The following is a 15,526-nucleotide window of genomic DNA, read 5'->3' as shown; positions in this document are numbered from 1 at the left end:
CCTACCTCGGTGTCGTCTTCATCTCTGCGAAAGAGTGTTTCATCGACATCCCCCGATCTGGAGTCATGTTCGGAAACGGGACTGGAGGGTAGGTTCTCCACTTCTTCGACATCTTCGGTCTCGGCGTTGAAGATGTCGGCCGGGGCCGGTGCCGCTTGCTGCGCCTCGAGTCTCGCCGCTCGTCGATTCCGTAGAGTCTTCTTGGATCGAAATCTGGCACAGGCCATGCATGTAGATTCGTCGTGATCCGGTGAGAGGCATTTGTTGCACACCGGATGGACGTCGACGTGGGGGTATTTCGCATTGCATACCGGACACCTCTTGAATGGTGTTCTCGATTCCATCGCTGATGTCGAATCGACGGTCGGGTAAGATGCGAAAGTTTGTTCTAGAAGTTAGTAAACTAACAGAGATACTATCGATACCGATCGATAACAGTACCGACGCGAGCTAAAGGCCTTTTGGCCTGAAAACAGGTTTTCCTAACTTGAGTCAAGTTAACACATCCGAACCCAATGGCGGAAAAAAACAATCTGAGGATGGAGAGGATGCCCATGCGCACTGTAGTCCAGGGGAGGAGTCACCTATCCCAGGATACTTCGAAGACTCTTCCAGGACAACAACGTGCAAACATCCGGACCCAACACTAGGCGGCGATCTATGCACAGATATGAATTCAGCAGCCCACATGCCTCGAACAATTAGGAAATTTTGACTTAGTATTTGCACAACTCTGATTTGAGTAAAACATAAAGAGATCTTTCCAGAATGTGCTTGCGTTTTCTGTGTGTTCAGGTTACTTTTCTTGGGACTTCAGTTAAACTTTAAAGATGCAAATAGGTTTTGTGAGGACAGCAACTAATTTTTGTTGCAATTATTTCAGGACTCACAGGAGTCTGACAACTCGCAGGGATTTATGAAAATGTAAGGGTTTCCTGATGACACAGGGGAGTTTACTGAGAAATTAAGTTTTCAGGAGAGCCTGAGGACTTAAAGGTATTTTTCAGAATGTGAAGTGATTATGAGGGACTGAAAGTTTCCTAATACTTTGTGTGATCTCAGCAGTGACATTCACACTGCAGCAGTGAGACCTGCTCCTTACACACTGACAGGAGGATAATAAACCAGCCTTACCTGCTTAGGGTGCTTCTGACATCCTGAAAAACAGAGAAAGAAATACAGAGAAATCAGTTTCCACAGGAGATGTTAAAGTTATGGCAGTATTTTTAGGAGTGACACACTTCTATCTATGGTTAAAAAACAGTGACTGGGGTCATAGGACACAGCACATTCTGGGGTATCGCATGACTAAGCACAGAATGAGGGATTCTGAATGAGGTCACATGATATAACAGAAACCGATCTTCGGAATGGTAATGACATAGCACAGTGTAATTCTGAATGGGGTCACAAAAACACAGCACATTCTGATATTCTGAATGGAGTCACCTGACACATTGTATGATGTTCGCAAAAGGGTCACCTGCATGGGCATCATTTAGGGATTGCCAGGGGTCGCAGCTGTGACTCTGGTCTTACCCCTGGCACTGCTTGTGCGACTTCTGGCTTCAGAGGTAGCAAAATGAGTACCGAAAACACAGTGGAAGCTCGCCTTTATGGGAGTCGTGCTCTGCCTTTGTTTTCAACCAATTTTATATTAAACTAATAGTGAATAATAGATTATTATTCACTGGTAGCGTAGTAAAAAATGGGGCACGGGGATCTAGAATGAGAACTTCTGTAGCAGATGTCTTAAATAAAAAAATGCTTTTAAATGTATGTAGGGTACGTGCTTGGGGATCGGAGTGTGGTTGTCTGTTTGTGAGTGTGTTTGTACATGTGAGCATGAGTGTTTGTAAGTAAAAGAGAGTGTCAGTGACAGGTAGTGTGTGAGAATAAGTGAGAATGAGTGGCAGTGAGCATGAGAGTCAGAATGAGTGACAATAAGAGTGAGTGCCCAAGTGAAAAAGTAGGAGTGAGTTGGAGTGACTGTGAATGAAGGAGAGAGAATTAGTGATACAGTGTGTGAGAATGACAGATAGAGCAAGTGAGTATGAGTAAGTATGTTGGAATCAGATTAAAAATGAGCGAGAGTGAGGTAGACTAAGTGAGAATGAATGATTGAGTGTGGTTGAGTAAATGTGAGTGAGAATGTGATGTAATGCTTGCTAGTCTGCCATTGGCCCTTACATACTGAAGGTACTGTGTGGCTTATAGAGGGACACATAAAAAAACTTCTAATACTGGAGGCAATTGTAGGCATGGGCAGGCACCTGTGAAAACCACTGCTACTGGCACACTGGAGGCAATTGTCGGCATGGGAAGGCACCTGTGAAAACCACTGCTACTGGCACACTGGAGGCAATTGTCGGCATGGGCAGGCACCTGTGAAAACCACTGCTACTGGCACACTGGAGGCAATTGTAGGCATGGGCAGGCACCTGTGAAAACTACTGCTACTGGCACACTGGAGGCAATTGTAGGCATAGGGGGTAACTGTGGCAAAATACTGGCACCAACTCTTTGGAGATGCTTCTTGGCATAAGGGAAGAAAACCATGCCATACGGGGGCAACAATCACAAAATTCTAGTCCTGATGTACTAGATTCCACCCAGCGGCGGTCTCTCTATGGGGGTGTTGCCCCGCTGTATTTGCTGTCCTCCTGGACCCTATTATGCATTTATAAAGATTATATTCCCTGCCGCGGTGCTTATATAACAGCCGCGGCATGGCTGCACATTGCAAGCAGCAGACTTTCAATTTATGAGTGGGCGGTGGGCGGGGTATCATGATAGACAGCACTGAAGAGTGTCTGGGTCTGACGATGTGTAAGTGCGCATGTCAGGGTGAATGGGTGTCTTAATATGACCAACCTCACATGTGCATATAAGGCCTCTCCTACCCACACAGCGTTAGTGAGCCAGGGATCACATCCGCAGTCACCCCGGTCTCCTAAGGAGCAATGACTTTGCCTGCTCCAGCCAATCCAGACACTGCTCTTTTGCTGTGAAGCAGTTTCTGGATGGACTCAAGAGGCGAAAAGTAGGCCTAGTCCTTGAGGCAGCAGGTTTGGATTTACAGAAGGACATGGCCAATCACAGCATGGCTTTATTATGGAGCCATGCAGTGGTTGGTTATTTTCTATCCCTTGCTGCCTTTCCTTCAGTTGCTCTACTGTTACCGCTTCATCATCATGCCCAGCCCAGGGAGTAGCAAAGACGAGGGTGAGAAGCGCTGCGAGTAAGTAATGGATATGGTAATAAACTATTTTATAGGTTTAATGTTTTCTTAAGATGTTTTACAAGACAGCAAATTAACCTGGAAACAGACATAAGAGATACCTGAGAAGATGTTCAGAATATGGTAACAAACATCATGAAAACGGGCCATGGAATTAAAGGGTGTAGAGAGAGAAACTAAAGAGGAGTGAAAAATAAAATAACAAGAGGAAGCCAGATGAGTGAGGCACAAAAATATAAATTTTCTGATTGGTAAAATGTAGACTTCATCACTTAAGTGAACCATGCAACCTCGGAGACGATCTAAGAAGGCCAAGCGGCACTAAACGGTAATATAGTACGATTACAGGATGATAACATTTAATAATAAGCAAGCGTCCCGTGGCCTTATGTTGGTTCATTACAGTAGGACACCAGGATGATAAATATTTAATAATAAGCAAGCGTCCCGTGGCTGTATGTTGGCTAATTTTTTATGAAATTCCTATCTAGAATTATGGGGGAGAAAATCCAGAAACATTTAAAGCAGTGGTCTGCAACAAGGTAGCTCGCCGACATCCTGCAAGTAGCTCGCAGCCTGAATCCACTTTTGTATCCTGTCATTGCAATTTTGTTATTTTTTAGACCTTTTTAGCCTTTTATCCATTCCTGCCTGCTATCGCACATACCAACTGTTCCCATTGGTGATTAAGCTACGCTGGGGAGGGGTGGAGCAAAGTGAGTGACGTCAGTCCGGCATGAGCAGTGTTAGACTGCCCACCGTCAGTGACTGGTGTGCTGCCAGTCCATGTTGGACGCTTCTCATTGGTTGTTATACAAGGTGGGATACGCAGTCTTGGATGTGCCTACACTGCCACTGCCAGCCCCCGCGTGCTGCGACTATGTCTGCAGCACTTGAATAATGTAGGTTTGCTAGTGTGAAGCTTTCTCTAGAAACAGAAGTGCATCAGCTGCATTGCTAGTGTGGCACCTGTGGATGTGAAGCTTTCTCTGGAAACAGAAGTGCATCAGCTGCTTTGCTAGTGCGGCGCCTGTAGATGTGGAGCTTTCTCTAGAAACAGAAGTGCATCAGCTGCTTTGCTAGTGCGGCGCCTGTGGATGTGAAGCTTTCTCTAGAAACAGAAGTGCATCAGATGCTTTGCTAGTGCAGCGCCTGTGGGTCTGAAGCTTTCTCTAGAAACAGAAGTGCATCAGCTATTTTGCTAGTGCGGCACCTGTGGATGTGAAGCTTTCTCTAGAAGCAGAAGTGCATCAGCTGCTTTGCTAGTGCAGCGCCTGTGGAAGTGAAGCTTTCTCTGGAAACAGAAGTGCATCAGCTGCTTTGCTAGTGCGGGGCCTGTGGATGCGGAGCTTTCTCTTGAAACAGAAGTGCATCAGCTGCATCGCTAGTGCGGCGCCTGTGGATGTGAAGCTTTCTCTAGAAACAGAAGTGCATCAGCTGCTTTGCTAGTGCGGCGCCTGTGAATGTGAAGCTTTCTCTAGAAGCAGAAATGCATCAGCTGCATTGCTAGTGCGGCGCCTGTGGATGTGAAGCTATCTCTAGAAACAGAAGTGCATTAGCTGCTTTGCTAGTGCGGCGCCTGTGGATGTGAAGCTATCTCTAGAAACAGAAGTGCATCAGCTGCTTTGCTAGTGCGGCGCCTGTGGATGTGAATCTTTCTCTAGAAACAGAAGTGTTTCAGCTGTTTTACTAGTGCGGCACCTGTGGATGTGAAGCTTTCTCTAGAAACAGAAGAGAATTAACTGCTTCAGAAGCTGGCTGAGCCCCCACTCCACCAAGCCATTCTCTGGAAATTATATAGCTTGACACGCTTGCAGCCCCTACGCATGTTGCTCATCGTTGAATTCAGGTAACTAAGAGTCAAATGTAAATATTAATACACTTAAAAAAAACCCTTTTGCGTGCATGTTTATGCTGGTGAGTTTCCGTCAGTGTAGTGTGCCGTTCTCTTCAGAGTCAAGTGACATGATGGGGGGGTTCCTTTTCAGCACCCTGCAGCATGACCTTCTGGGTGCCGTCCAAAATGAATAACCAACAACAGCACCCGTTAGCTAAAAGCTTTTATATTAGATGGCACCTGCACAATCCTGCAACCAGCTCCAGCTCCTACATTTTAAACAATGGTGTGCCAGCTTCACAATTTAGCAGTGTGATAACTAGGGGAGGAGGATGTGGCCTAACGGCTAAAGAGGTCAACCTCGCAGCTGGGGAACCGGGTTTGAGTCTCGGCAGAGATGCTCAACATCCTGTGAATTTGGGCAAATCAGTTAATCTCTCCATGCCTAACAAAATGAATGGGTTCGTCTGTAACACAACTGGTGCTCATGTAAAGAGCTATATACCTTTGGGTCGAGTTTGCGCTATAGAAAACTAAAATAAAAATTATATTGTTCTCAGGAAAGGCCACTTAAATACTTGTTCTTCTGGCAGTGCAGGCTGACTGGTGGAGAAGAGGGTGGTGCATGTTCACGACTTCGTATCCGGAGATAACTGGAAACGTGAGCACAGTGTTGTTTTGAGTATTCGTATCCCACCCCTCTCGCAAGAACCCATCTCAGAAACCCCCACGAGCCAGCAGCTGAATTGTTGTTGAATTATTAGCTGCACTCTAGATTCTCAGTAGAGTCACTAGACCTGCATAGACAGCGTTTCACAGGGATCTTTTATCTTTTATTTTAAAATACATAAAGTACATTCAGAGCCGTTCCTGGCCACAAACTGGAGCCATAAACATTATTTCACATTTCTTTTCATTTGAGAGGGTGTGTCGTAAGGGCCAGAGCTGCCGAATTCAAAGCTGCGGATCCAGGTTCGAGTCTCGGCGTAGGCTCGACATCCTCGGATTCTGGGCAAATGACTTACAGGCACATGCATCAACCTTTTTTGGGAGCGCAAACAGTGCGACTTGCAAAAATCGTCAGTTTGCGCCAACAAAAATGGCTTTTGCGATGCATCAAGGTGTAAGGCACTCGCAATTTAAGAAATCGCAATTTACTGTGATTTCTCAAATTGCGATTGCATTTAAGGAATCGCAATTTGTGATTCCTTAAATGCAATGCAAGAACCACTTTTAAATAGTGATTTCGTTATTTGGGGCCGCAAATTACCGAGCAATTAAACTGGTCGGTAATTTGAAAAAACTTTGAAAAATGCACTAAAGTGCGTTTTTCAAAGTTTCATGTTACGCACACACATACATGCACTTGGGGCATGTTTGTGCACAACATGGGTGCACATCACGATTTCAGGGTTGCAACAGGGTGTCCTTTTGACACCCATGCACCCTTCAAATTGCATGCGCAATTTGCGCGTACCTATTGGTACTTGCAAATTGTGCATGCAATCTCCCATTCAGTCCTATGGGCCTGTAGGCTCATAGGAATGAAAGGGGAGCCATTCCTCAATTGCGACTCGTAAATTGCGAGTCGCAATTAAGGAAGGTTTAGGAATCGTTATTTTTATAGCGATTCCTACATGAATAGGCTGTTTCGAGTCCTTAATTGCGATTTCTTAATAATTGCAATTAAGGACTGACAAAATCCTATCTTGATGCATGTGCCTCCAAATCTCTTATCGACTTTGGCCTATGGACAGCGCCTAAAAACCCTCACTGGAAGCATTATAAATTGTAATAAAATAATGAGAGAAATGTGAAATAGGTTCCTGGCTCCGGTTTGTGCTGAGGGACCACTTGCAAGTGGTACTTTATTAGGGGGCACTAGGGGGGACCCTGGGAACAATGCACCAGTTGCTCGGCCTTTAGTAGCTCACAATGATTTTACTGATCAGAAGTAGGTCTCTCTACAGAAAAGTTTGGAGACCCCTGGTGTACACGGATTACTGGTAGCACCAACGGTTTCATGCAGTAAAAAGTTACCACTGTAGAACGAGCAGGATTTGCAAGAGAGAAAGTCGTGCACCTATTCCGCACACGTCCGCTGCCTGCGTCACCCTCCTATAGAGAATTCCAATGCTCGGATGTTATTTTCGAAGTTGCGACATGCTGTGTAAACTACGCATAATATTTACCAGCAGATAATGACAAAAAATACGAAGCACCCTTTGTGAGCAAGTATTGGCCTATAGGGGCATTGCATCAGGAGGAAGCGGGGACCACTTACCTATTTATTAAGAGAAGGTGAACCTGTCTCGGGCCAACGGCTATGGCACTCTGTAACAACTCTCTAACAGTGTAGCAACAGCAACACCAAATCCTGCCGTACTTCCAGACCGTCTTCAGTGTTACTGGTGGAAGCAGAAGTTTTATATTCTGAATTCAGCTTTGTCACCAGAATGAAAGGGGACGTAGAAGGACATTAAAGGGCGATGAAGGGCATAGTTTTCGGACTCTAACTGGAAAGTGTGGGCACGGATGTGTGCAGGCATTTTACAGCTTTCGGGCTTTTCAGAGATGCACAAAGCCCACAATGCCCATGTAAGCAGCTCGTTTTCCCACTCGCATACTTGGGACAGATTTATTTCTGAGCAGTGTTGGTAGGGTGGACGCCAAACTCTGCTCTGTCGGCGGCAGGCAGAGTTTTGCCAAACTCCGTGCTCCAAGCAGAGCACGGGATGTGGCAAAACTGTGCCAAAGAAGCGGAGTTTTCCGCCCACTCCTAGAAGCAACGTCCCTGGTCACATGATACAGCAGTGGGTGATAGGAATGAGTTCACATGACACAGTCTGCTGGTCTAAAACAAGTCACATGACACAATCTCTGATATTCTGAATGTTATCTCATGAAGCAGTGCAGTGTAGGATTTACTGAATGAGGCCACATGACAGTCTGTGATATTTTGAATGGGGTCACATGACACTGCATTGTCTGCTATATTCTAATCTGTGTCACATGACAGAAAAATGAAACGTGGGGGAGGACTGGCAATAATAGCAAAAGAAGAACTCCGGATTAAGAGTTCAGACAGAGGAAGCAACTCAGACTGCGAAACCTTGATCTTCCAAATAAAAATCATAAACATACGTTTAATGGACTGCTAATTTACAGACCACCTAGCGCAAAAACATCCTTAATTGAGCTGCTAAGTCCATTTTTGGAATCTAGCGTGACAAGCCCAGATTATACAATTTTAGGAGACTTTAATCTACATCTTGAAAAAACCTCAGACCCAAAGATAGCTTCATTTATGGATGCAATGTCAAACTTCGATCTGGAACAAAAGTTACACCTAGACACCCATAATGCTGGCCACACATTGGACGGTATTTTCACCTCATGTCCGAGCCTAAATAAAATTGATACTCTCCAGATCCCATGGTCGGACCACAAGTTAGTCCGATTTACATTAGAAATTAAAGAGGATACAGGGAGACCTGTGGAACTTATTAAACAAGCAACTTATCCCGACTGGTCTAAAATTGACCATTAGGCATTTGTTGAAACACTCCGACCATCCCATCCTACATTTGATGAAAACTGCAATATAGCCTGCAAACAATTCAACGAGTGGTTGGATACCGCAGTTAAACTGACAGTCCCACAAAAAAAAGTTACTCTGAAAAGAAAAACCCCCTCACAACCATGGTTCTCGGAAGCACTGAAAGCACAAAAACAGAAGAGCAGAGAAAAAGTGGAGAACCAACTAGGACACCAACTTCAGACAAGAATATAAAGCTACCTTAGCCAATTACAAAAAATTAATAATAACAGAAAAAAGTAAATACTTCGTCCAGAAAATTGATGAGTCAAAAAACTCTAGTAAAACCCTCTTTGATACGGTCAAAAAATTAGCAAAATTTGAAAATAATAACTCAGAAGATCGGTCTTCAGACTTCTGTAATGTATTAGGTGAATTCTTTGTTAGCAAAGTATCATCAGTCTACGACTCCTTCAAAAATCACAGCACGGAGACGGCAGAAAAGGATACCTCATACCTAATAAACCCAGTGGAACAATCAGTTCAAACCACATCGTTCTACTTCACTCCTTCTACAGCAGAACAGATACAGAAAGAGGTTCTTACCACCAACTCAGGTAGCCCAATGGACCCCTGTCCACCCAAAATTATGCAAATCTGCTGAGAACAGCGGAGCCTGGTGTTAGAAAAACTATTCTCCCAAATCATCAAAACCAACATCTTTCCAGATGATTGGAAAATTATATCAATCAGGCCGCTACTAAAAAAACCAAACCTAGATTGCGAAATTACAGACCAATAGCCAGGATCCCTTTTGCCGCGAAAATTCTCGAGAAACTGTTCAAACAAACAGTTATCCCGATATCTGATGGATGGCGACTGGCTGGACCATTCTCAGTTTGGTTTTCGCGAGGGACATGGAACGGAGACTGCTTTGATTACAGCAGTGGAGGAACTTAGGCAAGTACTGGACAATGGATCGAAGGCTGCCTTGGTGCTACTCGACCTATCGGCGGCCTTCGATACAGTCAGCCATGAGATCCTCATAACACGACAAAGCAGCACAAATACATGACTCAGCTTGTACCCTCATTGCCTCCTACTTAGAGAACAGAACTTTCTCAGTAGAATCAGGAGAAGAGAAATCCAATTTATTCAACCTGCCATGCAGGGTCCCGCAGGGCTCCTCGATGAGCCCCACTCTTTTTAATCTATATGTGGCTCCCCTTGCTGAAATAATAAGGAACAGTGGATTCACTCCAATATCCTACGCCGACGATACTCAAATCGTGGTGTCAATCAGTAGGGATGTGGAGGACACTGCAGAAAAATTTCAACATTGCATGGTACAGATCAGTCAATGGATGAGAAGGAACTGCCTAAAACTTAACGGGGACAAGAGTGAGGTCATGATACTAGGAGGTGACACAAATATATGGTCCCCCTCATGGTGGCCAAGAAATTTGGGAAGATGCACCGAATCATCAGAAAAGGTGAAAAACCTGGGAGTCACCTTAGACACCAACCTTTCATTCGACGCCCAAGCCAGCAAGTTGGCATCTCCACTTTGGTACATCCTAAAAATGATTAAGAAAATACTACCTTATCTACCGCATGATTCGCGCAAGACTGTGGTGACAGCATTAGCCTTGTCAAGACTGGACTACGGGAATGGCCTCTATGCCGGAGCCAGGAAGAAAATCCTAGCCAAACTTCAACGCCTGCAGAATGCAGCAGCCAGGCTGGTACTTGGCATACCTAAGTTTGAACCAATCAGCCACAAATTAAAACACCTACACTGGCTACCAATTGCAAAAAGGATAGAATTCAAATCATTATGCCTGGCTTATAAGGCAATCAACGGAACTGGATCACAATTTCTGAAGTCACACCTAAAACATTATGAGCCAAATAGACTTCTCAGATCCGGCCAAAAGAAACTCATCAGGGTCCCGAGACAAGAGCCAACTGGGGCGGAAGAAGTTTCCTGGTACACACAGCAAGAACCTGGAATCAACTACCACTGGCCATAAAAATCAGCCCATCCTTGAAATCCTTTAGAAAGGAAGTTAAAACATGGCTTTTCTCCGCTCAGCTCTAATCAACATCTCCAAGAGCCAATGGTATATCTCAGCGCCAAGACGCCTTCGGGCATTCGCGCGCTCTACAAATGGATAAATCAAATCAAATGACCGAGCACATGGAGAACTTCAATAATATTATAAATCATGAATGATATCCACTCGTAGAAGAGACATTTTACACGACCTACAAATGATATCACACACACAGAGCACGGGCAGAGTCGCAAACGGAAACTGGTTTCTTCCCACGAACACTCTGTATGTCACGCTTTGAATATAGGTATTTGGACCTCTGCAGTGATGTGATTCGTTATAATGGGGTCTCATGCACTATAATCTTTGTTACAGTTTAGCTACATGCTGTAATCTATAGCGCCTAGACAGTAACGGAGAGAGTGGATGTTACATGTGCGCTACATATGGGGGTTCAGGTGAGCATGGAGTTTGTCTATTGTGATTTAATGTATGGGGACAGGAGTCCATTTTGGATCCCGTATGTCTGATTAGTACGGAGGATGGAGGGAGCCCGCCAGATAGGGAGGTAGATTGTGGAAACCTTCTTCAGGTCTTTGAAGCGGACCAGACTTCTGTGAAAGGAAAGGAATGCGGGAGACAAATGATGCTTGGAGGGAATTCGCAGCCCACTTCCTGCATTCTTCAACCCCAGAAGAGTTAATACAGTTCTGTGTAGCAGTCAAGTGGAAGGCCTCTCTTCTGAGCCTTTGTGTCAGATTCCTCAGTCACGGCACACACAGCTCCACTCTCTCTTCCTGCCAAGATTGAGTGACAAAGACTTTAACCTGACCAGTCAGTGCTAATAAATAAAGGCCCGATTCACAAAATGCTAACTTTACGACTTTCGGTATTCACAAAAGGCATTTAGGAGTAGTAAAGTTAGGATTTTCTCTTAAGTTTGTATTAAGATTTGGTCTTAAGAGAAAATCCTAACTTAAGTTAAATTTAACGGGTATTCTGCTACGTATGTTATTTTAATTCCAAGGATATGTCTGCATTCGGGGAATAGGTCGCCTCTAAATGCACGTTCAACGTGTCAGGCTCATAATTTGGAGATAATAGCAAATCTACAGCACAATAAAAAAATAAGCAAGTAACTTGAGCGTGCCCACCCAGTCGCCCAACCTTTATTGATTTCCTCTACTTAAGTGACCCCCATTAGTGCCCTTCCAACTCCAGCAACATCGTATGGCGGCGCTTGAATGTCCTTTGAGCACAATGGGCGTTGCACGCCTGATAGCTCCCCTAGCACACTAAGCTGCTTCGAGGAACTGAGCAGAAGTACAAGGAGGTAGAGGGTACAGAGTCTGAATGTACAACAGAGGGTCATGAGTGAGTAAATCTACTTTACATAGTTTACATAGCTCCCAGAGGCGCAATTAGAGTCAAAATCAGCAGAGTGTAGCTGCATGGGCTCTAAGAAAGGGTGAAAGAACAACAAAGCCTTGTTAAGTGAATTGTCTTTTTAAAGACCTGTGAAGTACTGGGTGCGGCCGCAGTAAGACAGACGGCAGAACACAACAGCTCCACTCCCCCCTCGTAAGCCAGGCAGGGGGCCTGGTGTTGCTCTGGCCCTTGGGCCATTCACACCTTGGCTCCCCATGTGCAGGACCAGCCCAGAAGCAGTGTTTTCCGCTGACACCTCTGCGATATTGTTGCTGCCACCACGAGGCTCTAGCCCCCACCTTCTGGAAGCTCTCTGGAGCTCTAGGGATTCCCTATCTAAGGCAAATTGCTCTTTTTTTTTATCCTGAGCTTAGCTCTCTCACACTCAAGCAGTTGGCATTTCTTCTCATAAGAGGTGTCCCCTTTATGAGAAGCAGAGGACCCTACAGAAGTGCCAGAATGATTAGATTCCTGGGTAAACTTTCAACTCTTCTGGGGGAGTAAAGAGAGGGCCACTGAGGCCTTCTCCCTCACCTTCAGGTAAAGTTGGATTGTCCAGGTTAGAATCATTTTGATCCTCCTGGCCAGCATCAGAGTCTGGGTCATAGTAGTCTTCACTACGTGGCCTTTCCTCTCCTGCTGCCCCACCCATCTTGCCTGCCTCATCAGACCCTGGGGTCTTTCTAAGGTCATCTAAAAGCAAAGTCTCTGTGAGGCGTTGGGTGTTTGCACTTTTCCCTGTCTTCAATTTCCTAGAAGTACACATCGCTCTCAATTCTTGGGATGGGAGATGGTCATATCTAGTTGGTAAGGGCCTGCTGGCTTCTGCCCTTGAAGACATAACTAGTGTGGTGTGGTGTGTGCACCTACCTACTCTAGTGGGGCCTACTAAACTCTCTTGAGTTGTAGAAAGGGTGTGCTAAGCCCTTGACACACAACTCTAAGTTCAGAGAAACTTACTATATTCTAGACTTGATTCATATGTACCTATAGTACCTACAGTGGTTTTCAGTTAGTCACTCAAAGAGATTATCTGGTAAAGCATTAGCAAGCTTGAATCCAACCGCTGCAAACCAATGTGAGAAATTGGCCTGGTATATGCTGTCCACTAGTTATAGTGGGCACCTTGCACCAGTCCAAACAACCCTTATTGATGATAGGTTTAAAGACAACCTTTATTGAAAGCTATCCTAGTGGTAGCTATGGAGAGCAGCCTTCAGGCTAAGTCTTGAAGGAGTGTAAAGCAGCTTGGTTTACCAGATTATAACCTTTTGAATGACCAAATGAAAGGAGAACCACACAAGGTATACATATAAAATATATGTATATATCACTAAACACTCTCTACTAACCTCTTTATGAGATTAGAGAGCAAGGCACACAATATTAAAGTTCTAAAACTATAGTAAACAGCACAATATACAGTGGGCTCCGGGGGGGGACCAAACCAAATATATAGAAAGTGGTATAAGAACCATGACTTTACTAGACACAGGGCCTAGAGAACGTAGAATCGCTGGGACCCCAAGGAACCACCCAAGGTAGTGACACAGTAGACCCAGGGGGGACGTGTGCAGTGTGAGAACACAGCCGCGAGTGCCGTAGGATTCTATGAGGAAAGTCGCGGTTGGAATTTTAAAGTTTAAGGACACTTAGGAGATGTCTTTGAGCAAACCCCTTTAGACTTAGGGGGTTCTAGGGCCAACACCTACAGGAGCACCGGAGTACTCGAGTTACCTCACCCAGGGAAGCCGTGTGCACAGCTGTCAAATGGTGTCGGGAATCGTTGATTTCAATGGCGATGTGCTGCAAAGTGCTGCTGCCGGGAAGAGGAGAAGTGTCCGGTGTGATCCAAGCCTGGACCGGAGATGTGAAGAACCTGAAAGCAGAGGGGACAGAGTCTGGGTCACTAGCCAGTGACCAGGGACACGATAGACAAATGCCCACTGAAGTCGGGTGCTTCAGGAGTGAAGAGGTGAAGCTTGAAGCTTGACTCTGCAGCCACAGGGACCAGGAGATGTCGACGATTACCAGAGTCCGGAGGTGAGCTGTCCCACGAAGGATGTCGAGTGCTGGGGGGGGGGGGGTTGTCAGTGTCCGGATTGAACACCAACAAGCCTTGGCAACTGCAACCCACGCGGTCAGAGGAAAGATGCTTCGGTGAGGACCAGCAAGGTACAGGGGACTCCCCAAGCGATGGAGTGTCAGGGCACGTCTGGAGCAACCAGGTAAGCCCAATTAAACTTAGTTTTGCCTTCACAGGGACCCACCAGTCGACGGACCAGGGATCGTGAAGGGACCTCGAGAGGAATCACACAATACCAGCCCACGGGACAATCAGTGAGTCTAGGTCAGTAATCTTCGGTGGAAACACTGCTCAGGCGTGGACTATAAGTAGTCCAAAGCACAACCTCTGGGCTCGCCAAAAAGCATATGCTGCTGCAAATGGTTGCGGTGCCCAGGGGTCCGGGTTACACGGTCTCCACGAGGGATACAGGCCTCAGACTTGCTGAGCACACAGATCGACCTCAGAGACCACGGGAACCCACCTCCTGTGTTGCAAAATTCTTCGGAGTCCTCAGGAGCTTTGGAGATGCAAATCGGACAGATGCGTCTTTGGTGCCTGCAAGCAGGGGAGTATCTCCTTCACTCCAAGGGAGATTCTTCGGTCATCCAACTTCGTGTAAATAGTTGAAGTTCTGGGATTCTGTAGCAGAGTTTCGTCCAGGTAAAGCTAAAGTCCTGTAGTCAGGGGTTCCTACTTTATACCCAAGGAAGGGGTGGGACAAACTCTGGGGGCCCACCTATGGTAGGGTCAGGAAAGAGGGGTGGCTACACCCATTTCCATTGTCCAGTTTCGCGCCGGAGCAGGGGCTGGTAGCCCCTGCAACCGGTTTGAGCTGGACTATGCAAAGCGACACCAAATGTGCCCCCAGTGCAGACTTCAAAGCACTCTTGGAGTGCACCCACCCAGCCCCAATACACTAAAGCCTGTCTGGGAGATGGTCACAACTCCCTGTGACAGGAAACCTATTGTCCAGGCCTCCCCTGTCGGATTTTCATCCAGCAGCAGGAGGGCAGACTCGTGTCCATTTTGTGATGCCAGGGTTCTGTTAATGTGGTACTGGGTATACCGGTGGTGCCATGTTTCTCCCTCTAGTAGGGTGGAATCATACCTCCCACACCAGTTACTGGTGGTGTGGAGGTATGATTCCAAGGTGTTTGACACCAAACACGACATGTTTCCATGCAGCCATTCCAAAGTTAGCCTTTATCGTGAGGTTACAATGCACTTAAGAATATATGGTTTGGCTGCATCACAAACAACCCTGTAATAAAGATTCCGAAAGCTGCAGAGGGGCTCTGCTGATGCATTGTCACCCTCTCACATGAAACCAAGCACGCTGCCTTCAGGATTGTTAAGG

At 45.9% G+C, this 15,526-nt stretch overlaps 1 protein-coding gene across 1 annotated transcript in view; it reads right to left on the bottom strand.

Moving 5' to 3' along the window:
* The window catches only part of LOC146869642 (E3 ubiquitin-protein ligase TRIM39-like), a 137,002-nt gene that overhangs the window by 45,271 nt on the left and 76,205 nt on the right, over nt 1-15,526 (bottom strand). The window contains exon 4 of the mRNA XM_085609046.1: nt 1,135-1,157. Coding sequence (XP_085465172.1) covers nt 1,135-1,157 — 23 coding nt within the window. The remainder of the gene's footprint in view (nt 1-1,134; nt 1,158-15,526) is intronic.

This window comes from Triturus cristatus, chromosome 1_1 (genome assembly GCF_964204655.1).
Source record: "Triturus cristatus chromosome 1_1, aTriCri1.1, whole genome shotgun sequence".
In the NCBI taxonomy this organism is placed as follows: Eukaryota; Metazoa; Chordata; class Amphibia; order Caudata; family Salamandridae; genus Triturus; species Triturus cristatus.
This window is presented reverse-complemented; position numbering and strand designations above follow the sequence as displayed.